The sequence below is a fragment of the Aethalodelphis obliquidens genome, unplaced genomic scaffold, assembly GCF_003676395.1.
Source record: "Aethalodelphis obliquidens isolate GAN/ISIS:26980383/991018 unplaced genomic scaffold, ASM367639v1 scaffold55, whole genome shotgun sequence".
NCBI classification, from domain to species: domain Eukaryota; kingdom Metazoa; phylum Chordata; class Mammalia; order Artiodactyla; family Delphinidae; genus Aethalodelphis; species Aethalodelphis obliquidens.
This window is the reverse complement of record NW_020837999.1, coordinates 10456935-10479333: the sequence shown is the minus strand read 5'-3', so window position 1 is coordinate 10479333 and position 22399 is coordinate 10456935. Positions and strand designations below refer to the sequence as shown.

The 22399-nt window shown below is 40.6% G+C and overlaps 1 protein-coding gene and 1 pseudogene across 9 annotated transcripts in view; both read right to left on the bottom strand.

Moving 5' to 3' along the window:
- Positions 1-22399, bottom strand: part of SCYL3 (SCY1 like pseudokinase 3) — a 39528-nt gene that overhangs the window by 4479 nt on the left and 12650 nt on the right. For 5 of the 9 annotated variants that reach the window (XM_027086365.1, XM_027086360.1, XM_027086367.1 and 2 more), the window contains 9 exons: positions 20182-20367; positions 18234-18347; positions 16211-16267; positions 15001-15103; positions 13471-13582; positions 11464-11541; positions 9225-9364; positions 8390-8577; positions 778-949 (listed from right to left, as the gene is read on the bottom strand). In XM_027086365.1, coding sequence (XP_026942166.1) covers positions 778-949; positions 8390-8577; positions 9225-9364; positions 11464-11541; positions 13471-13582; positions 15001-15103; positions 16211-16267; positions 18234-18347; positions 20182-20367 — 1150 coding nt within the window. The remainder of the gene's footprint in view (positions 1-777; positions 950-8389; positions 8578-9224; positions 9365-11463; positions 11542-13470; positions 13583-15000; positions 15104-16210; positions 16268-18233; positions 18348-20181; positions 20368-22399) is intronic. The other 4 variants (XM_027086366.1, XM_027086361.1, XM_027086368.1 and 1 more) reach the window with 1 other exon arrangement.
- On the bottom strand, positions 1326-1443 carry LOC113609303 (uncharacterized; annotated as a pseudogene).

Genomic DNA, 22399 nt, shown 5'->3' with positions numbered 1-22399 from the left:
CATAACACGTCATCATCCTTCAGGGTTATACAAAGGAGCAAAGAAGCAATGACACTGTTGATAAAAAATTCTTATCCTTGACTTTTATAGCCTACAAAGATCAGAAACTACTGCTACTTCCACGTAACATCCAATGGGAACATACCAGAAATAAGGGTATTTTTTTCTCTTGATTTCTTGAAGTACCTAAAAATCAAGAGCTTGTCACCTAACAGGCCATCAAAATCAAAAGAACTTAAACATCTGGTGTTGTTAAGAGCTGCTACAACCTTTTTGGAAACTGACACTATCTATTAAAATTTTAAATATTCAATATATTCTCTGACTCAGAAGTCCAAAAATGAGTGCAATAGCCATCAATAGGGCAATCACTGAATGAATTATATTCAATGAAATATTAGGCAGCTGTCAAAAAACAAAATAAAACAAAACTATTAGGCAGTTATGTACTGACCTGGAGACAGGTCCCTGATAAGCTGCTATGTGAAAAAAAAATCAAGTTGTAGAATTGTGCATAATATATATATTTTTTAAATCCTATGTGTGTGTGTAAACATACATTTGTGTGTCTTTGTGGGCTTAGAAAAAAGGATGAAAGAATTCCCACTAAGCCATTAAAACTGGTTACCTTAGACGCCCCAGAAGGAGCTGGGGGAGGGAAATCATTAACTTTTTCCTTATGTATCATTTGAATACAATCTATCTGCATTATCTGTATAATGTTTAAAATCTAATAAATTAAAACAACAACACACTAGGCCTTTTAATCATTCTTACCTTGTGGGGAAAGGTCCATAGTTTTAGTAAAACTTGGTGCAGTGCATTTGAAGACCTTGGTTCTTTCTCCTCCCACAACCACCTCTGGTCCAAGTAGAGAGACCAACACTGCCAGGCTGTGAAGAGTAATTGCCACAATGGAATCGCTGGTATCACGCAGGCCCAGTAATACCTAGGAGTGAATTGGGTAATAAGTGTATGCAGCCATATTGCCTGTCTCTTTCTCCCCTGGTAAACAAGTAGTTGGGCTGCAATCAGTTTGTGCTTGTTCAAGTGAACTTCATTTCTTAGATACGCGTTCTAGGTCAGTAGCTCGCAACCTATCTGGTCAAGGACCAATATTTTCTCCCAATCCATCACAGCCTGATACTTTTCCAAAAATCAAACAAAAATGAAATTAAGTAGATAAATACATTAGAAATATATTAGGAATAAGATGACTATGTTAAATTACTATAAAAGGTTTTAGATTTGTCCACGATGCCTGTTGACTCTTGCCTCCAAACCAAGGCCACAGAGTCCTCCCAAGAGCTAGCTCAGCACTTTTAAGCCTACAGCACCGAGTATTCCCGGGTGGTCTTCCATCCAAGTACTAACCAGGCCTGACCCTGCTTAGCATCTGAGATCAGATGAGACGGATGCATTCAGGGTGGCAAGGCTGTAGACAATTCCCCAACCAAATTCTTGGTGAATCTGAATACTCCAACTGAAAGACAAAGTTGCTGAATGGATTAAAAAACCAAGACTCATCTATATGATGTCATAGGAGACTCACTTCAGGTGTAAGTACATACATAGACTGACGGTGAAGGAATGGAAAAAGATGTTCCATGCAAATGAAAACCAAAAGAAGGGTGAGGTAAGTTATACTTGTATCAGACAAAACTGACTTTAAAACAAAGACTGTAATAAGAAACAAAGCAGGCATTACATAATGATAAAGGGGTCAAATCCAACATTTATAACATTTATAAATATTTATGCACTAAACACAGGAGCGCCTAAATATACAAAGCAAATATTAACAGACCCTAAAGGGAGAAACTGAGCAATACAGTAATAGTAGGGGACTTTGATATCCCATTTACATCAATGGATAGATCATCCAGACAGAAAGTCAGTAAGAAAACACTGGCCTTGAATGACACATTAGATTAGATGGACTTAACAGATATACAAAGAACATTTCATGCCAAAGCAACAGAACACACATTCTTCTCAAGTGCACACGGAACATTCTCCAGGACAGATCATATGTTAGGTGACAAAACAAGACTTGATAAATTTAAGAAGACTGAAATCATATCAAGCATCTTTTCTGACAGTAAAAACACTAGAAATCAATTACAAGAAGAAAACTGGAAAATTCAAATATGTGGAGGTTAAACAGTATGCCACTGAACAACCAATGATTCAAAGGAGAAATCAAAAAATACCTTGCAACACATGAAAATGGAAGTAAAACATACCAAAATCTATGGGACACAGCCAAAAGCAGTTCTAAGAAGGAAGTTCATAGTGATAAGTGCCTGCCTGAAGAAACAAGAAAAATCCCAAATAAACGACTAATTCTATACCTCAAGAAACTAGAAAAAGACGAACAAAGGAAGCTCACAGAAGGAAGAAAGTATCACAGCAGAAATAAATGAAATAGAGACTAAAAAGACAATAGAAAAAAAATTCAATGAAACTAAGAGCTAATTTATTCAAAAGGTAAAATTGACAAATCTTTAGCGAGATTCACCAAGAGAGGACTCAAATAAAATCAGAAATGAAAGAGGAGATGCTACAACTGATACCACACAAAGGACCACAAGAGATTACTATGAAAAATTACATGCCAACAAATTTGACAAACCAGAAGAAATGGATAAACTCCTAGAAACATACAACCTATCAAGACTGAATCATAAAGAAATAGAAAATCATCTGAACAGACAGGTCAAGTAAGGAGATTGACTCAGTAACCAAAAACCTACCAACAAACAAAAGTCCAGACACAGATGGCTTCACTGGTGAAGTCTACCAAACATTCAAAGAATTAATACCAATCCTTCTCAAATCCTTCCAAAAAATAGAAGAAGAGGGAACTCATTTTTAAAAGGCCAGCATTACCCTGACACCAAAACCAGAGGACACCACAAGAAAAGAAAATTACAGGCCAATATCCCTGATGAATATAGATGCCAAAATACTCAACAGAATTAGAAAACAAATTCAACAATACATTAAAAGGATCACATACCACGATCAAGTGGGATTTATTCCAGTGATGCCAGGATGGTTGAACATATGCAAAAAATCAATGTAATACACCACATTAACAAAATGAAGGATAAAAATCATATGATCATCTCAATAAATGCAGAAAAAGCATCTGACAAAATTCAACATCCACTCATGATAACTCTCAACAAACTGGGTATAGAGGAAACATACTTCAACATAGTAAAGGCCATATATGACAAGTCCACAGCTAACATTATACTGAAAAGCTGAAAGCCTTCTCTCTGAGATTAGGAACAAGCCAAGGATGCCTGCTCTTGCCAACACGGTATTAGAAGTCCTAGCCAGAGCAATTAGGCAAGAAAAAAAAAGATATTTAAATCAGAAAGTAAGAAGTAAAATGGTCACTTTTTGCAGATGACATAATACTATATGTAGAAAACCTTAAAGACTCCAACAAAAAACTTTTAGAACTAATAATGATTTCAGTAAAGTCACAGAATACACAATCAATATACAGAAATCTGTACTATTTCTATACACTAATAATGGACTGTCAGAAACAGAAAGAAAACAATCTCATTTACAATTGCATCAAAGAATAAAATACCTAGAAATAAATTTAACCAAGGAAGTGAAAGACCTGTACACTAAAAACTATAGGACACTGATGAAAGAAACTGAAGAAGACATAAATAAATGGAAAGATATTCTGTGCTCATGGACTGGAAGAATTAGTACTGTTAATAAACTGCCCATACTACCCTAGGCAATCTACAGATCCAATGCAAGCCCTATCAAAATTCCAATGGCATTTTTCACAGAAATAGAACAATCCTAAAATTTGTATGAAACCACAAAAGACTCTGAAGAGCCAAAGCAATCTTCAGAAAGAAAAACAAAGCTGGAAGCATCACACGCCCTGATTTCAAACCATATTACAAAGCTATAGTAATCAAAACAGTATAGTACTGGCATAAAACAGTCACACAGGTCAATGGAACAAAATAGAGAGCCCAGAAATAAACGTATACATACATGGTCAACTAATTTATGACAAAAAGAGCCAAGAACATACAATGCAGAAAGGATAGTCTATTCAATGAAGTGTTGGGAAAACTGGACAGTTACATGCAAAAGAATGAAACTGGACCACTATGTTATACCACATACAAAAATTAACTCAAAATGGGTTAATGACTTAAATGTAAGACCTGAAACCATAAAGCCCCTAGAAAAAAACATGGGCAGCAAGTTCTGTGACACCAGTCTTGGTGATGAGTTTTTGGATCTGACACCAAAAGCAAAGGTTACAAAAGCAAAAAACAAAGAAGTGGGACTACATCAAACTAAAAACCTTCTGCATAGCAAAGGAAACCATCAACAAAGTAAAAAGGTAATCTACTGAATGGGAGAAAATATTTGCAAATTGTACATGTGATAAGAGGTTAATATCCAAAATATACCAAAAAACTCATACAACTCAAAAGCAAAAACAGTTTGATTAAAAAGTAGGTTGAAGATATGAATAGACATTTTTCCAAAGACAACAGAAAGATGGTCACCAGGTATGTGAAAAGATGCTCAACATCATTAAACAACAGGAAAATGCAAATCAAAACCACGGTGAGATATCACCACACACCTGTCAGAATGGGTATTATCAAAAAGACAAGAAACAACAGGTGATGGCGAGGATGTGGCGAAAAAGGAACCTTTGTGTCTGTTGGTGGGAATTTATATTGGTGTAGCCACTATGGAAAACAGTACAGAGGTTCCTCAAAAAATTAAAAATAGAACTACCATACCATCCAGTGATTCTACTTCTGGGTATTTCTTTGAAGAAAAAACTACTAACTCAAAAAGATATATGCACGCCCATGTTCACTGCAACATTATTTACAATAGCCATGATATGGAAATAATTTAAGTGTCTACTGATGGATAAAGAAAATGTAGTACACACTCAGTAAAACTATTCAGCCATAAAAAAAGAATAAGATCTTGCCATTTGCAACAACATGGATCGACCTGGAGGACATTATGCTATGCTAAGGGAAGTAAGTCACACAGAGAAAGACAAATACTCATGTGTGTGTGGTGGTGGGGCAGAGGACAAACAGAAAAATGAGCTCACAGATACAGAGAACAGATCAGTGGTTGCCGGAGGTGGAAGTGAGGAGGTAGGGAGGAAATGAAATGGGTGAAGAGGGTCAAAAGGTACATACTTCCTGTTACAAAATAAAAAAGTCATAGAGATATAATGTACAGCATGGTGACTATAGTTAATAATACTGTGTTGCATATTTCAAAGTTGCTAACAGAGTAATTCTTAAAAGTCATCACAAGAAAAAGATTTTGTAACTGTGTGGTGACACGTGGTAACTGGGCTTATTGTGGTGATCAGTTGCAATATATATACATATACACACATATCAAGTCATTCTCCTGTATACCTGAAACGAATATATCAATAATGTACCTCAATTTAAAAAAAAAACGTTTTAAATGTTAATTTTCCGTATCTGTACTCACCTCATTGCAGAACCATAACAAAGAGTACATGGACTGGCAATATTCTGCAGAGCTCACTTAGAAACACTCATCTAGGTCACTAAGAGCTATGTTACCAGTCCTTGGCCTCTTCTCAGTTTTATACACCCATAAGGATAGGACCTTGAAACCTTCTTTATATCTGATGCATATAACACCTGCCCCAAACTGAGCCAATTATGATCTCTTTCCCGGTAACAAAAACTGGAATTTAGAGAAACTGGTTATCTCTGAGGTTTGCTTAAAATGAGGAGAGTGAACTTAGAAGCTATGGGTCAACCATGTTTGTCCATGTGTACACCAAATAATTAAAGCTGGTCTTCAAAAGTCAAGAGAGAAAGGAACGCAATGAAGACCATATGGCTGAGTCCCAGCTGCACTTGATTTCCATGTAAGGCAGAATGACATCCTTTGATTAAAGTCTCTCTTTTTTTTTTTTTTTTTTTGCTTTAGCTTGTTTAAGTGGGTTTCAGTTACCTGCAGCCAGAAGAATCTTGACTAAGACATTCACATGGAGCTATGAGGAGAGATTTTGCTCTGAATTGGCAAACACGTATATAAGGAAGATGGCAGGCAAAGCATGTGCACCAGCCAGACACAAGGCTATCAGGAGTCCTGGGCTCTGGTCCTTGCTCTGCCAGGGGTTCTCAATATGACTCGGCCAATTAATCGCTTCATTATTCTGGTCTAGTTTCCTCATATATCCAAGATGAAGGTTTCCAACAGGACTCAATAAAATAACTAACAGGTCCAATGCTAACAAACCAGGCACTTTCTCGAAACAAAGCTGTACAAGTAAACTAAATCATGGTTAGAATTCTATCAACTGAATACGGTAATCATAAAATAAGAAACCACCAAAGCCAAAAACCCAAGAGTCATCCTCAAAACTCTCCCATCTAGTGAGAAACTGAGTCCTACCCCTTCTACCCTTAATCACTGCCGCCATGTTTTCCCCAGTCCTTGTCATCTCTTAGCAGGACTATTCTAATAACTTCCTAGTTGAACTCCCTTAGTCTATCTTCCACTGCTCCCAAAGTGAACACTGAAATCAGTCAAGTTATTCCCCTACAGGGGGAGTAGCTCCACTGAGAGTTTTCACTGCCTTTCATATGCTGAGTATCTACTTATTATTTGACCTCAGCTCAGTGCCAATTCTGAGACCTGTGATGGTATCTCTATTTCAGAGTTAGAGTGCTTCATTCCTCTTCTAAATTTTCAGACACAAACAACTACAAGTAGGGTGACAACTACTGCTGCAGATGTAAACACAAAATGCTATGTTGTGGTAGCTAGGCTCTAAAGCCAGCCCCCAGTGAACCACACCCCCAGTATCCACACCCTTGTATAAAACCACCCCATGGTGAACCTGGCCTGACTTCTGTGACTCACTTCAACCAAGATAATGTGACAGAAGCAATGTTGTCAGTTTCCAATCTCTGCCTTAAGAAGGCTGCTTGGGCACTTCTAGTAGCCTTCGGCAGCCATGGAAGAAGTCCACACACCTTGCTAAGGAAATCATGTGGAGATGTCACATGGGGGAATAGGGGCCCTGAAATGTCCTGAGGCTTTATGGAGAGGGAGCCCCAGCTGTCCTGATGCCCCAGGTAAGCCCACCTTTCAACCTTCCCCTCCAAGGTGCCAAGGGGCTATTCTGGATGTGTTATGGGGCCCCAGATGACTGCTGCCTCAGCTGACATCATGTGGAACAACAGAACCCCCAAGCTGAGCCCAATCAATCCAAAGAATCGTGAGAATTAATAAAATGATTGTCATTTTAAGGCACTAAGTTTTGGGGTGATTTGCTACACAGACAACAAACACCTATTATTTCCGATCTACTCTCTCCTTGAAAGCAGGAAGTGTGTTACATACCTCTAGGGCCCCAGCACCTAAGCACAAGAACTGGCATAAAACCAGGCCTTATAATTTGTAAATAAATTAATCTGATAGAAAAACAAGTTATTTGAAAAATACCATGTGACCGATAAAATCTTTTAAAACCTTGTACCGAGTTGAATAGCGTCTTCCAAAAATTCATGTCCACCCAGAATGTGACCTTGAAATGCGTCATACTGGGTTAAATCCAATGACTGGTGTGCTTATAAAAAGGCCGTGTGACAACAGAAGCAGAAATTGGAGTGACACGGCTACAAGCCAAGAAACGCTAAAGGGCTACCAGAAGCTGGGAAGAAGGCAAGAAGAATTCTCCCCTAGAGCCTTCAGAGGAAGCCCTGCTGACATCCTCATTTTGGCTTTCTGGCCTCCAGAACCATAAGAGAAGAGATTTCTCTTGTTTTAAGCCACGCAGTTTGTGGTAATTTTGTTACCTCAGTTACAGAAAACCGATACAAACCTGGAGCCCTGGAGTGGGCAAATCTAACAGGCTCCCTGGTGGCTGACTGATAGGCTGAAAACCACTGACAGGAATCATCTCCTGTTCCTCTCAGTTATAATTTAATTATTTTATAGTAATTTAATTATGATACTTGCACTTTATGTTCACAAAGCATCCCACAAACGAATCTTGTTAGTTTTCCCCCAAAGAATTAGCAAACAGAATTACAGTTTTTCAGGTTATAAACAGGTGAAAACCAAATATGTTAGTTTAACTGATTTGCCTGTGTGACTGGCCTGGAAATGCAACTTTAATTCCCGCCCTTTGGATCCCAGGAGGCGTTTAAACTGAAGTTCTGCCTCAGGCCTTCTCAGCTGTTCCCCAGACGCTCCAAAGACCCCCTCCCTCCCAGCTCCCCTGCCCCCAGCACCCGCAGCGGGCCCTGGCTCCGCCTCCTCCCCTGGAGAGCGCTGTGGGCGCCCGCCCCGCCCCTACCTGGGGCAGGATGACTTTCTTCAGCTGCTCCTGGGTGAAGTGCCCCACGTAGGCCTCCAGGTGAGACAGCAGCACCGTCCGCACGTGCTCCTCGTGCACCTCAAACAGCCGCAGCAGCACGGGGATCACCCGCGCCTGGAACAGGGCTGGTGAGAGCAGGCGGGGGGCTCCTCCCCTCGCACCGTCTTCTCCCCAGGTCAGACGAAAGAACAACGCGTCACTTTGGTGAAAGGAGCACGAAGCCCAGCGCAGAAACTGAGCCCAGAACTTCACACACGTTCTAAATGCTCTTCTAAATTCCCAAACCAAAGGGAAGTGCTTCTTTTGACCCCAAATTACTCAAGGCTTAACTGTCTTAATCACACTCCACCTTGTAGAAGTGTTTCTGAAATACTCTATCATACTTAATGTACTATTTACAAAGAAACCTTATGTTCTAATAGAATCCTGAGTCGACAGCTCTTTATATACTTACATCTAATCAATGAGGAATTTCATATACTAGATTCAACGGATATGATTGTTGCAATTTCATCCGGAAAGCCAGGAAGTGTGTTAAATGCTACAACAAGAGTTGGCGCTGACGGTCCTCTCCTTCCTAGTAGTTATGGTAGGTTATTCAACAGAGACATGCATCAGAATCATTTGGGGACCTTTCAAAATACATATTTACCCATCCTTGCTCTGTCCCAGAACCAGTGGATCAGGCACAGGCAAATTTTTAAAAAGCTCCCCAGGTGATTCAGATTACCATGAAATAATCTTGCACTGCTCAAATATGGACTAATAACTCCCAAACTCCATAATTACCAATAATACTTTGAAAAAAATTCACCTTTTTTGGGGCCAAGGAGGTAGGGAAGAAAACTCTTAACAGCTACTGGCTCTGCAAACACCAACTGATTAAGCAGAAGAGGCACCAGCCGTGAAGCTATTAACTCCTCTGACAGGCAGCTGACTCTGTCCAGGAGGAACCTGAGGGCAAAGAAGGAAAGCCTGGGACACTGTATCAACTCACTTGTACAGTTTAGACGCATGCAGCTTTATTCCACTTCCATCAAAGTGATGAACCTGAAATGTAGCTAGAGAAACTGTAGCTAGGTCAGTCCCCAGGTATTTAAGAAAAACACAGAAGGTGTGAGGCAAGGCCAAACAGTCAGTACATACACAACCTCCAATCCAAGCTAGGAAAATTTTTTCAAAAAATGGCCCCTCATTAATAGCAAGAGTGTCTTCTCTCCCCGCTAATAAGCCAGAGGCTTTCTGGTCAATAAAAGATACTTTCTCAAGTTTAAAAGACGTAGGATATTACATTATCTAAAGTTTCCACGGTAAACAAAATACTAGCTTTTGTTACTCAACTTATTAAAACAAGCTATGTACAAGCACTTAGTTAGGAAATACACAGATATCAGGTGTTGGCAGTAGTAAAACGCCACTATACAATCACCCTGAGCAGGTAATCCTGCCTCCTCCTTAATTGGGAAACAGGCCCCACCATGCTTTATCTCCTGCAAGCCCCTCGGCCACTATCGACAAACCAGTCCACACCCAAACTCACTCCCAGCTCCTTTTCAGGTTCCATGGATGCGAGGGCTTCCTCTTATTGAAGGTCACCCCCACTGAGCCATTGCCCCAACTCCCCCTTCTCCCCCAGGGCCATGCACCGACAGCCCCCCAACACAACTGCATCTTCAACTCCTCCCTCAGTCCCCCACCAGCTCCGTCCCATCAGCCTACAAACATGCTCCCGTCTCTTCCAGCCTTAAAAACATCCTTCCTAAAAAGAAAAAAAAAAATCCTTCCTTGACTCCATTAGCAATTCTTTAGTAATTCTATGTTCCTCTTCTCCGAGCTTTTCAGGAGATTTTACCCAAAGTCCACTTTCTCACCTTCCACCCATTTCTCAATTCACTGCAGTTTGATTCGCTCTGCTGAAACAGCTCTGAGACAAGGTCATCAGTGCTCTCCTGACTGCTAAGTGAACAGGTATCTGTTGACTGCTCCTATCTTTCTGAAATTTTCTACTCCTTTGGAATACCAGCCTCCTGGCTGTCTCTCAATCTCCTCCAACCACTGCTTCTGTCTCATTCATCAGCCACTCCCTCCCCACTGGCCCCCTTACAAGGTTGTGTGCCCCAGGGTTACATTTGGGCCACTGTACTTTTCATGCTACCCACTTTCTATGGGGCAATGTCACCAACTACAGGCTGATGAAGCCTCACATTCGCCTCTAGCTCATCAGCTTAAGACCTCTCTCCTGAGCTTCTGACCCATCTGCCCAAATGCCCACGTACATCTCTACCTGAAGTCCCACAGACACTTCAAACCAACACACTGAATGCCAAATTCTTCATTTTCTCTGCATGTAGGTTCTCTCCTCCAGTATTCTCTAATTCTTTTGGTGATAATCACTAAGGCTTGTCAGTCTGTTTTAATATTTCTTATCTGTGTCTTCTTCACTGTACCATCACTGCCCTTACATGAGGCTTCACATTTACTACCTGGCCTACTGCAGTCTACCAACCGATCCAAGTCTTATGTGAAATAAACCTGTGCCCTCCATAGAAAACAGAGCGATCCACCCAAGGGGAAACAGCCATCTCACAGCCCGTTTTCACTCCTTTGATGGTTTCAAGGCCTGAAGTCCACTGCTTACCAATAGTGTCAATACTCCTAAGTGCCACGTCCAAGGGTGCCCACCCCTTACCCTCCAGCAGGACCCAAGCGCTCATCATTCCTCGCACAAGACATACTGTGTCTTGCCTCTGTGCACCGGTTCATGTTGCTCCTCTGCCTAGAATACCTCTTCTCTAACCTCCTTCTCCCCCGTCCTCTGTTGTTTTCAGGACGACCCCCTCAAGCTCCATCACTGTTTAAGGGTTATCAGTCTGTATCTGTTTCCCTCACCAGAACTGTCCATGCCAGGGCCTAGAAAAGAGCCTGACGTATAGGAAATGTCACTAAACTTTAAGAAAACAAATGTCTGACTCATCCTCTCTAGGACACCTGAAGTGATTACATGGACTTAACCCAAGTTACTGAATTTTAAGGCCTGAATTTTCTAAACTTACTTGAAAAATTCAGCTTTTTCCTCTTCACTCTTCAATGTTAAACTTTTCAAGAAATTCACAACTTCTAGAAAATCATTCCTAAATGCCAAAAAAAAAAAAAAGATGCAGGACAACAGATTAAAGATGGCGTTGTCAAATATTGAAGCAATAACCGCAGACCACACCACAATAATATTCAACAAAGAAACATTCCCCTGTGCCACTTGGAAGATTCTATTATAACTAAGTAGCTTATAAGACAAATACTATGGAACAAGTCCACAAGGAATTTAATATTTTAAGAATATCAAAGAGATCTGTCAAGAGGATACACGCTTAACCACACACACATGTGCATACACAAACGCTAACAAACACTGTGGTTTTAATCATCATCATAATCATCCAAATGTTTTGTTGTAATAGGATGTGGTTACATGAACTATCCTGGGAGAAATGGTATTACCATTACAAAATAGTTGCTAATTCTCAAGTCTCCTTTGGTGAAAACTATTAAAGAGGGCTGGGGAAAGAGGAATTTCTGGTATAAGTCATAGCAATCTTCTCGGTTCTCCCGTTGTAGTTGTCTGGTCACTTTTGCAGCCAGGCAGGGAAGAGGGTGAGAGGAGTGGTCAGTTTCCTGCAGGGTCTCCAGAGAGCCCCGCGGCCACTCTGCTCCAAGCCAACGTCGCCCCTGGAAAGGAGGCTTCAGCAGCAGCCTGCAGCCCCCTGCCAGGACAGCTGACCTCCTGGGTCTCCACTCCTCACATTGACACCTGTTTCCCTCTGGCTCAGCGGCAGAGAAAAAGCACAAAGCCTTAACCGAAGTGCAATGAGGTTGGCTTGGCTGCCTCAGCGGAAAATGCTGGCCCTCCTCCTCCTGCTGCCGCCTCTGGCCGGGCTTTCCCCTCTCGTGTAACAATCAGATTTGGGGGACAGGGCGCCGGTGTGTGGTTTTGGCTTCCCTCTCCCATCTCTGTTTAACACATAATTCTTACTAAAGAACTCTTATCACACACAGTAGTGAGAGCATCTATTTACTATACAGGATTCTGCTTTGTAGAGATTCTATACCAAGATAAAGTATCACTATGAATCACCCAAAAAGACATGGAAATACCTTGGTTAAAAGACTTATACTGGGAAAGGTCTGAACAGTTTCCCTGGAGCATAAGTGACAAAACCCTTGTAACTACAAGGAAAATACCCCCTCTGCCTTGTTTAATAATATACACCCCCATCCTCAGAGGTAACTGTCCCCCTCCAGGGATAATATTAGCTTTCCCTTCACTCTGGTTTCTCTCAGGCTTTCTGACTGCAAACACATAGGATTTTTAGTTTCACAACTGACATAAAACTGATTTTGCTAATAAAAGTCATGAATGTGGAGTTAACCTGTGCAGAAGTTCTGCAGTCATGGAAATTAAAAAATAAAGGACACATAATTAAAACTAACCTGGAAGAGAGGTTCAAAAACATCTGAATCCAGCGACAGTATTAACAGCTACACTGTGCCCTCCCACTAAATTGACTTCTTTGCTCTTCCATCACGTATCACTAAACAAAGAAAACAATCTTCTGCCTGAAGAAAAATAAGCTCATTTCCACACCCCCACCCAACTAAAATTCAACAATAACAGACTCGTATCACAATGGCAGCAAAAAGGAAAGGCCATGTTTATTAAGTTCCTCAATTAACTTCCAACTGTAAATCACTGGACATAGCCTAGCTTCTTCACATTCAGAAGCCCTAAGTAATCCAGCTATAATTTCTAGACCCAGGCCTCCATGACAATTAAAGAGTTCGAAAACTTCCTATCTGTGATAGGAAGCTGAAAGGCAACCCAATTTCTCCCTCTATTTTCCCATGTGGACATGATTCACTCTCTTCTAATAATGAAGGACAACAACAGCAGCAAAAGGACCGCAGCATTTGGTCCTCCAACACCCACCACTGGAGCATAACCCACAAGAGAGCAGGCGGGCATCAGTGGGGAGCAGCCAGCGTGTCACACCAGGCGCCCTCACCTGAAGAAGTCATGGGACAGGAGGGTGCAGAGCGCTGGCCGACAGTTTGGAATGGGATTCAGCAAAGTTGAGTGCAAGGTCTGTTGAAAGCTGGAGAGAACATCCGCTGAAACTGAAATCCAGAGCGACAGTTAGTTTCCAATGCCGTCTCCCTCTTTTCAGGACCTCTATAGCTGGAGACTGACGAGAGCAAAAACCAACCTGTAAAAGCCCAAACAAACAAAGCCCTGGCTGTTGCTGAACAGCTTCCTGCTTTCCTGAAGCCAAGCTCCTTGACAGGTGTAGAAAATTGTCCTGACAACACATCCAAGCCCCTGCTCACGTACCTCCCCTCCTTGGAAGCCCTCTCATTTCCTGACTGTCAGTTTAACTCAGCTCAGGCCCAGAGGAGGAGGTTTAATAAGCGGCAGGTTTGAGGGCCTTTTCAACCAGGTCTCCTCACCCACAGAACACAGGAAGTTATCTGAATGACTATATTTTCAATTCTCTCAGGGGTGGTACATAATTGCCACCATTCTAGACACAGTGAAGAACAGTGAGTTCATCATCCACCAAGAATGCCTCAGGGTTTAATTCTCAAGTGTTTAGGCTGGGACAACTCAGAGCTGACAGCTGAATGGTGCTCGTGACTGCAGAGCACTGCGTGAACCGGGAAGAAGAAACTGCGTTAGAGCTGCAGCAATGTGAGATATAGGCCAGTAAGGGGCCTAAAGAGACATGGACCCCAGTACACTTAAAGGGTGGACAACTGAAGGCCTGGAGTGGCTGGAGGAGAGTGTAGCAGGCTGCCAGAGAACTCAGAAGAGACCTATGTGTTCAGTGGCCTGGGCTTTGAGGGCCAACAAAAGAAAAAAGTAATGAGTAAATGAAATCACAAAGAAAAAAATCAAAAGAACTTTGAAAAAAAGATAAACGTTAATCTTGATTTAGAAATTAAGAAAAAACTTTGAATCTTACTCTATTCTTCAGATCATTACATATACATCAATAACAGCATTCACTTACTTTTTGGCTGCCTTGATAAAGAATCGTCTTTAGACCATAAATACCAATACCAATTAATAAGATAATAACATGATATTCATAGCCATAGTTCAAAGTGCTTCCTACTTAAAACTTTTTTTTTTTTTTTTTCCTGCGGTACGCGGGCCTCTCACTGTTGTGGCCTCTCCCGTTGCGGAGCACAGGCTCCGGACGCACAGGCTCAGCGGCCATGGCTCACGGGCCCAGCCGCTCCGTGGCACGTGGGATCTTCCCGGACCGGGGCACAAACCTGTGTCCCCCGCATCGGCAGACGGACCGTCAACCACTGCGCCACCAGGGAAGCCCTAAAATTCTTTTAACTATGCAAAGTAAAGAAACCCGAAGCTTCTTCCCTCCCTGCTATTAGGATCTGCCCTAAACAACTTTCTTGGTAAGCAACAGCTCCTTACTATGATCAAAGACTGCAGTTCTCTGAATACACACAGAACAAGCCATGGATGATTTTCCTACTTATTCTGTGGATGCAGCAGCATAACTCCAACTCACCCTGTTCACTTAAGATTGTGAGCAAACTTTCCACCAATGTCCCAAAAGAATAGGCATCCCGAGCATGTCCATGTGACTCTGGCAGAGTTGTGAATTCTGGAAGCTAAAAGCAGTAAAGACCATTAAAACCAGAGGATCTGCTTTACAAACCATTTCTACTTTTCTCTGAAGCACTTTCTCCCATTTTTGCATTCATTATACTCAAAGCTAACTACGTATTACCACACACTAATTTATAGGCTCTTAAAACTATTAGTGAATAGAATTTATCAATGATACTAATAATATCAAACAAGGGCAAAAAGAAAAAAGGTCAGAATATATGTCTGTGGCTTTCAAAAATATTTTTGACTGCAAACCAGAGAAAAAAAATTATCATAATTATCATTATCAACATATTCACATACATGTATAAATACACATCAGAAACAAAAGTTTCAAAAGACAGTACTTAGCTTTACTACCCAAGATGTCCAATGATATTTTCTATTTTATTCCTTTCTTTTTCTCCCTTAAAATGCTGGTCAGGACCCCTAAATTGATTCAAAACCCACAAATCATCAGTTTGAAAAACACTACTATATATACATAGTACTGATTTGAATAAACCTGAGTTATTTCAAGTCTTAGGTTTATACTTAAGTTTATAGTTGGGTTTGTACTTCCTGTAAAGCACACTAAATATGTCTTTAGGGGTCAATGTCTATAGTGGTTAAGAACAAATTTAGAGAAAGCAGCTGCTTTTGAATTTACTGGTAAATATACTCTTTCTTTACCACCACCATAATATTAATAATTGCCCTTCCTTACATCTTGGAATCCCAACTAATGGCCAGATAGGCAGATGACTGGTTGGGTGAAGCACAGAAAAGGGCCAGGGTCTTGCTTCCTCAGCTCTCATGGCTTCCAATAATGTACAAAGACTTACCATGAAATAGCTATGAAGCACCAACCCTGCTCACACTGAGGTACCTCTTATCTTTAAGCACTATCACGGGTGTCTATATGACCAAAAAATGTAAGCTGAGTGTCAAGAAAAAGGCTTTCTGCTGTGATGATACAGTAAGTCTTAGAAGCCTTCAAGGCCAGAGGAATTATGAGGCGTCTATAACTTAGCAAAGAAAGAGGTGGGCAGAGGAAAGGTTTTTTTAAAGTTTCATACTCAGCTACACAAAGAAGCCTTCATTACGTCTGAAGCGTATCCTCTTACCATCTCTTCAGGAGGGATAGATGCTGGGTCTCTTACTGACTGAATACTCCTCAGAAACTAGACAGAGAAATAAATTAAGGAAAGTAATTCAAGCATATGTTTGGTGAACTGATCTCTTACATTAAGTTACAAAAGCAAAGAGCAATGGAAACAGCATCAATGAAACCTTCAAACCAATGCCACACATTAAATGCATAAATTTAAAATCTTGATAACTAAAAAATGCAGATATGGTACCTGGCATGGCGCAAGGCTTAGTGGAAAATAAATTACGAGTTCCCTTTCCTTTCCCCTTCAGCTGGTTTAACAGAAACCCTCTGGTGTTCAGAGGCATCTCTGTAACTGATTTCCTTATAAGGAAATTAGAAATACTTCTTTTTCATCCTGCATAGATATTAACAAATAAAAGGCTTCTCCAGCAGAGAACAAATCTATCATTAATCTGCTCACTGAGTCAAGTCAATCATAAGGTTTGCTGTCACATGAGATATATGAGGATCTTATAAACTACAGAGACAAAGCCAACATCCACAGAACAAGTACATTCATTCACTGATTCAAAGACTATTTTTCAAGAGCTTATGTGTCCCAAGCACCATTTAGGGCACCAGGAATACAAAATGAATGCAATAAATCCCCGTCCCCAGCCAGGTGCTCACAACCTAGAACTAAACTAAGAACTTAGATAACGTGTGCTGGCTGAGTGCCACGGAAGCCTAGGAGGGAACTACTCTTGTTGGGTAGGGAACGCCTGGGGGAGGGCTTCACAAAGAGGAGACTTAGCCAGATCTAGACTTCAGCTAGGCGTCAGCCGGATCTTACATCCTGCAGAGAACCCAGGGGAAGAAAGGCATCCCAGCAACAGAATGGCACACAAAGAAAGAAGAGGGTGAAAGAGGACCACCCATGAGAACACAGCTGAGATGCGTGCAACAGGATGCAACCGGAGTGTAGCTCAATAACTGAGAGGTATACGGAGCTAAAGGTAGGCTGGGAAGGAGACTGTGAAGGGCCTTGTATGCCACGGTAAAGAATCTGGGATGAACCCCACAGGAAGAATTACATCCTGGTATACTAACTAGATGTAAGCTGACTTCTGAGAAGAAAGCGATCAACAGGGGCAGAAATAAAAAAGGAATGTCTTCGTGGTGGAAGGAGCATTTGAATTGAGCCAGAGCCCCTGAAGGTGCACATGCAACAAGGCCCCCATGTGGAAGCTGCACACAAGGGAACACGGGAAATTAGGCCGAGCCAGGAAGTCGGGGGAGTCACCTCATCAGTAAGTCAGGGAGCCACCCTGTCAATAGGGAAATTATGACGGGAGTGGTATTTCTGTTTTAAAAATAGTTAACTCTAGTGGCAACATGCAAAATGGTGAAAACAGGAAACAAAACAGAGAAGAGCAAGGTTGCTCAACCCAGGAGGGAAATATGTAGATCTCTGTCAGACAAAGTTACTGTTCAAGAAGTACCACAGGCAGCAACAACACAGCGCGGCACTAGGAGCAGCTGCGATGCACAGCTCTTAAGACGTGGTGTATGACTCTGGACAACTTGAACGACTGTTCAGTGAACATTTCTAATGTACCTAATATGTGCCAGGCACCATTCTAGGTGGATATATAAAGGTAAGTATACGAGACTATCACCCTCAAGAAGCTCAGCCACTGGTGAAGAAGACAGACACATGAAGGTAATTTCAATATTAAACATTCAGTGGGAAAATTAAGTACAGGCTACTACAGGAGCACAGAGGATGGGCATTTAATTAAAAATTTGACCAAGCCACTCGACCTCTTTCAGTCTGATTCCTCAAGTATAGAATGAGGAGAAAAGAATAAATGACTCCTAGTCCCCCCCTGGAGAGTAAAATCCCACAATTCTATGGATATGAGCATTGACAAAAAAGTCAAGTCTCTGAATCTGAGACCACACTAACATTGAAGGAAAGTCCCTAGGGGAGAACCACACACCAAAATGCTACCAAATTCTGAATAACAAAGAGGGCCTGTCACCTGGCTTACCTCTGGTGTGGCCTGAGGAACCTTACAGACCGTTTCCATTCCTCCCAGCTTCCAGTGCCCATCTTCACTCACAAACACAGATGATAAACAGACATTGTTGTGTGTGAGATGTCCCTGGAAAAAAAGAACAGGAAGAAGATTGCCACTCCAATTTTCTGAGTAGAAGTTTTAAAAAACTAAGTACTCATTACCAAAAAAAAAAAAAAAAAAAATTATGGCAAGTCTTCCTACTTGTGGCATAATAAACAGAACTACAACTTTAAGGAATGACAAATTGAATGAGGCTGCTTAAACATTATGAGGTTAGAAAAAAGGGAAAAAACACAATAGAAAGGCTTATCTCCCCCTGCCTGGTGAGGCAGGTTAATAAAGACATAAAAGCCACTGCACAGATATTACACAACCCCATCTCCATTGGAGTCAGGAGATACAAGTGTCCTTAAACATAAATTTGCAAGTCTTTTTAACCTACATTGTATGCTTCAAATGCCTTTAAAGGTACAATTTATCTTTGCTCCCACAGGTTACTGTATTAATTTTCTCCTCTAAATTCTTTCTCACCTACATTCTATCACGAACCCAGATCCACTTCACCTGAAATCTTGTCAGTAGGCATTAAAAAAATTCTGCCTGAAGAAGAGGAAAATGGAATAAGGACCACCAGAAATATCCCACAGACCACAAAAGAGCCAAATTTAAAACTATAAAAAATAGTACAGTCAAATAAATGAGAGGGAAGAAGAAAAAGAGAACAGGGTTGAAGTATGTTTTTCTCCAAACCAGAAATTATTCCAGTAGATAAGTGCATTTTAAATATTCTACCCACCAGATCAAATATGTACACATTTTTATATAAAACACTCCAAGTTATATATTTTTTAAAGGAAAGCTTAAAATAGTATGCAGGTGTTTTTCCGCTTGCGAAAAAGCAAAGGAGAATAAGCACAGAGATGTCTGCTTTATACACACAAGAAATATCTCTGGACTAACACACTGATCATGGTTGTCGATGGAGAGAAGTAGGGCGCTGGATTCAAGGATGAGGCAGGGACTTGTTTTTCCCTATCTGCACTCTCATACTATTCAAACTTTTTACCACGTTCATGCATTTCTCCAACAAAGAAAATATTCCTCCACAGTGGGGCATTAATAATTCTACTTATGTGAATCTTAGACATACTTTAAGAGATGATAAATCCAAAGTGATATTTCGAGACTCTGTCTCCCAATAACAGAAAATGTTTTAAAAACACATTAAGATGAGTCAAATTCAAGTGCTTCTAACTTGTAACTGGTGTTTTTAAATCTCGGGTGGGGAGGGGGGCTGCCAAAGGCCTTAATACTTCAGAATGTAAATTCCATTAACAAATAGTAGCTCAATAATACTGTTAAGAAATAGACAAGAAGTAAACAAAATACTCTATCCCCTTCATAGCAAACACTGCCACAGTGTTAGGGGCTATCTCTCTTTGGTACCACCTACTTGAACGGAAAGGGGTGTGTAAAACTCTGCCTCTTTCTAAGAAATGCTGATTTCTTTCTTTAAAATCTAAAAAAAAAAACAAAACTCCTGAAAACAAATAGGAAGGTTGGTCCATCAGCAGCACTGATGTTACTAAACTTTTATCTTAATAACAAATACCAGCTGTAGCTATTTTTATATAAAGACTTATCCAAAACTAGAGAGAGACTATAGTAAACTGAAATAAAGTTCTACAAATAACTGCCCAGGGACAAAGAACTTGTTGCCTGTTCCACAAACCACTTGTCTGTCTGTAGCATCTTGTATGCTGTTTTCCCTCAGGAAGCCTTCTGATAAGAATAGTAACTTCTGATTTCTACAGATACCGTAATTCACCAGCACTACCCCATACATCAGCCTCCTCCCACCACCCCACCCCTGGTCTACATGAAAGCCTGTGAGGCAGACTGTGTCCAGGTTACTTACTCTGTCATGAAGGAAGATAAGAGCCAGCAATATATCATAGATCCCAGCACAGACCTCTGCAGAAGACAATGTTTCCAAAGCCACTTCCAGAGGCTGCACTCGCTCAGTGACAAGATGAATACCATCTGCTTCCACAGTGCAAGATAAAAATCTTAGCAAGCAAGGGTGACGAAGTGTCTTCAAATGCTTTAAAAATATAAACAGAAGAGTTGGTGAAGTTAATGACTCAAAACAAGATTAACTATAGTTTCATTAACATTGTAGTCAAGTCAGAAAATGTATACTTACATTCAAGGTCTTTTCCAGCTCCTTACCTCTCTCACCTACCCCCCCAAGTTTCAAAAAAGGCAGAGAAGAATACGTGACTTGTTCTGACAGTAGTCACTTTACCAACATTTACATTACTCTACAGAGAATTCCAGTTCCATTATGGGAGGGTAAGCCCCCCAAGAGCCTAGATCTCCAATGATTATTGCTATAAACTCCTAACGAAGTGCCAAAAACAACTACCTAAGAACTCTGAAAAGTAAACAAAAACACGTAGATTACGGAGGGGAGTCACACATTGGGGGGAGTTTCCTGGTTCAGGGAATGTCCCTTCTCACAGCTGTGCACTGAAGGCAGTCCCCAGGTGCAGAGCAGTGCAACAAACGTGGCTAAAACTCTGAGAGAAACCTTGCCATCTTTCTGGCCAGGAGAACCAAAGCAGGGCTGAGTATGAGGAAGCTGTCCCAGAGGAGAGAGAGCTAAGGGAGGGAAAAGGAGATGCCCTAGTTATCTGTATACCTACGCAGGTCTCAGACTAACCCCTGAACCAAACACTCATAGGACAGACCCAAACTAGCATGGCAAAGTTTTGAGAAATGAACTAAGGTTTGAACTACCATGCACAGGAAGGCTGGAAGGAGAGTAGTTAAAAAAAAAGGAGAAGAAGCTTGAACCCAAGGGGATTGACTGCCTGCAAACAAAAAACATCAATATTCTCCAGAGGACTACAGCAGAACCAAGGTCTATGCAACAGGACATTCAAAATGCCCAGAATGCAATCCAAAGTCACTAAACTGACAAAGAACCATGAAAATGTGAAAAGACAACCAACAAATATCAAACCCAAGATTGACCAACAGATAAACCAGAGAGAGAATTATCAGAAAGAATTTGAAGCAGCTACTCTAACAATTCTCCCTAGAGGTAAAGGAAAGAGTTGTAAGTGGTAAGATAGACGTTCTCAGAAGAGATATGAACGTTACATAAAAGAACTAAATGGAAATTTTGGAAATTAAAAATAAAATATTACAAATAAAAACTTCAATGGATGGACTGAAAAACAGAATGATGATGACAGAGGCAAGAGTCAGTAAACCTGAAGATGTTAACCAATCTAAAGAAGAGGAAAAAGTATTACAAAAAACAAGATCAGAGCTTCAGAAACCTGGGTGACAATAACAAAAAATTTAATGCATATAATTGGAGTTCCAAAAAAGAAAGAAGAGAGAATTGGGGCTAAAAAATATAATGGCTGAAAACTTCCCAAATTTGGCCCAATACTTAAGTTTACAGATTTAAAAACTTCAATGAACACCAAATAGGATAAATAGAACTACATTATGATCAAACTGCTGAAAATCAAAGATATATTAAAAAATGTTGGAAGCAGCTAGAGAAAAACACCACTGGTGGAGAGAAATAACGAACTGAATGATACTAATTTCTCATAAGAAAACAGAGTCCAAAAGACAAAGGGGAACTATCTTTAAAGCAATGAAAGAAAAAATAAAAGATCAACCCTGAATTCTGTATCTGGCAAAAATATCCTTTAGGAAAGAAGGCAAAATAAAGGCATTTTTGATCATGGAAAATAGAAAAGTTGTTGCTACAAGATTTGCCCTACAAAAATGTTAAAGTTCTTCAAGCTGAAGAGGAAATGATATCAAAGGGAAACTTAAATCTTCAGGATTGAAGGAAGAGCATCAGAAATCAGAAATAATAAACCTCAGGATAAATTTGAAGGCTACTTTTTACTTATTTAAAATATAGACACCTACGTAAAGTAAATATTGTAACACTGCCTGGTGAGGTTTTCAGTGTGTGTGATGTATATGTATGCCTGTGTGCTAGTGTGCACATACAGTTGATATATATGTAACCAAAGAACGGCAGGGTTGGGGGCTGGAGACACCTATATGATTCCAAGGCTTCTACATTTTATTTGACTGTG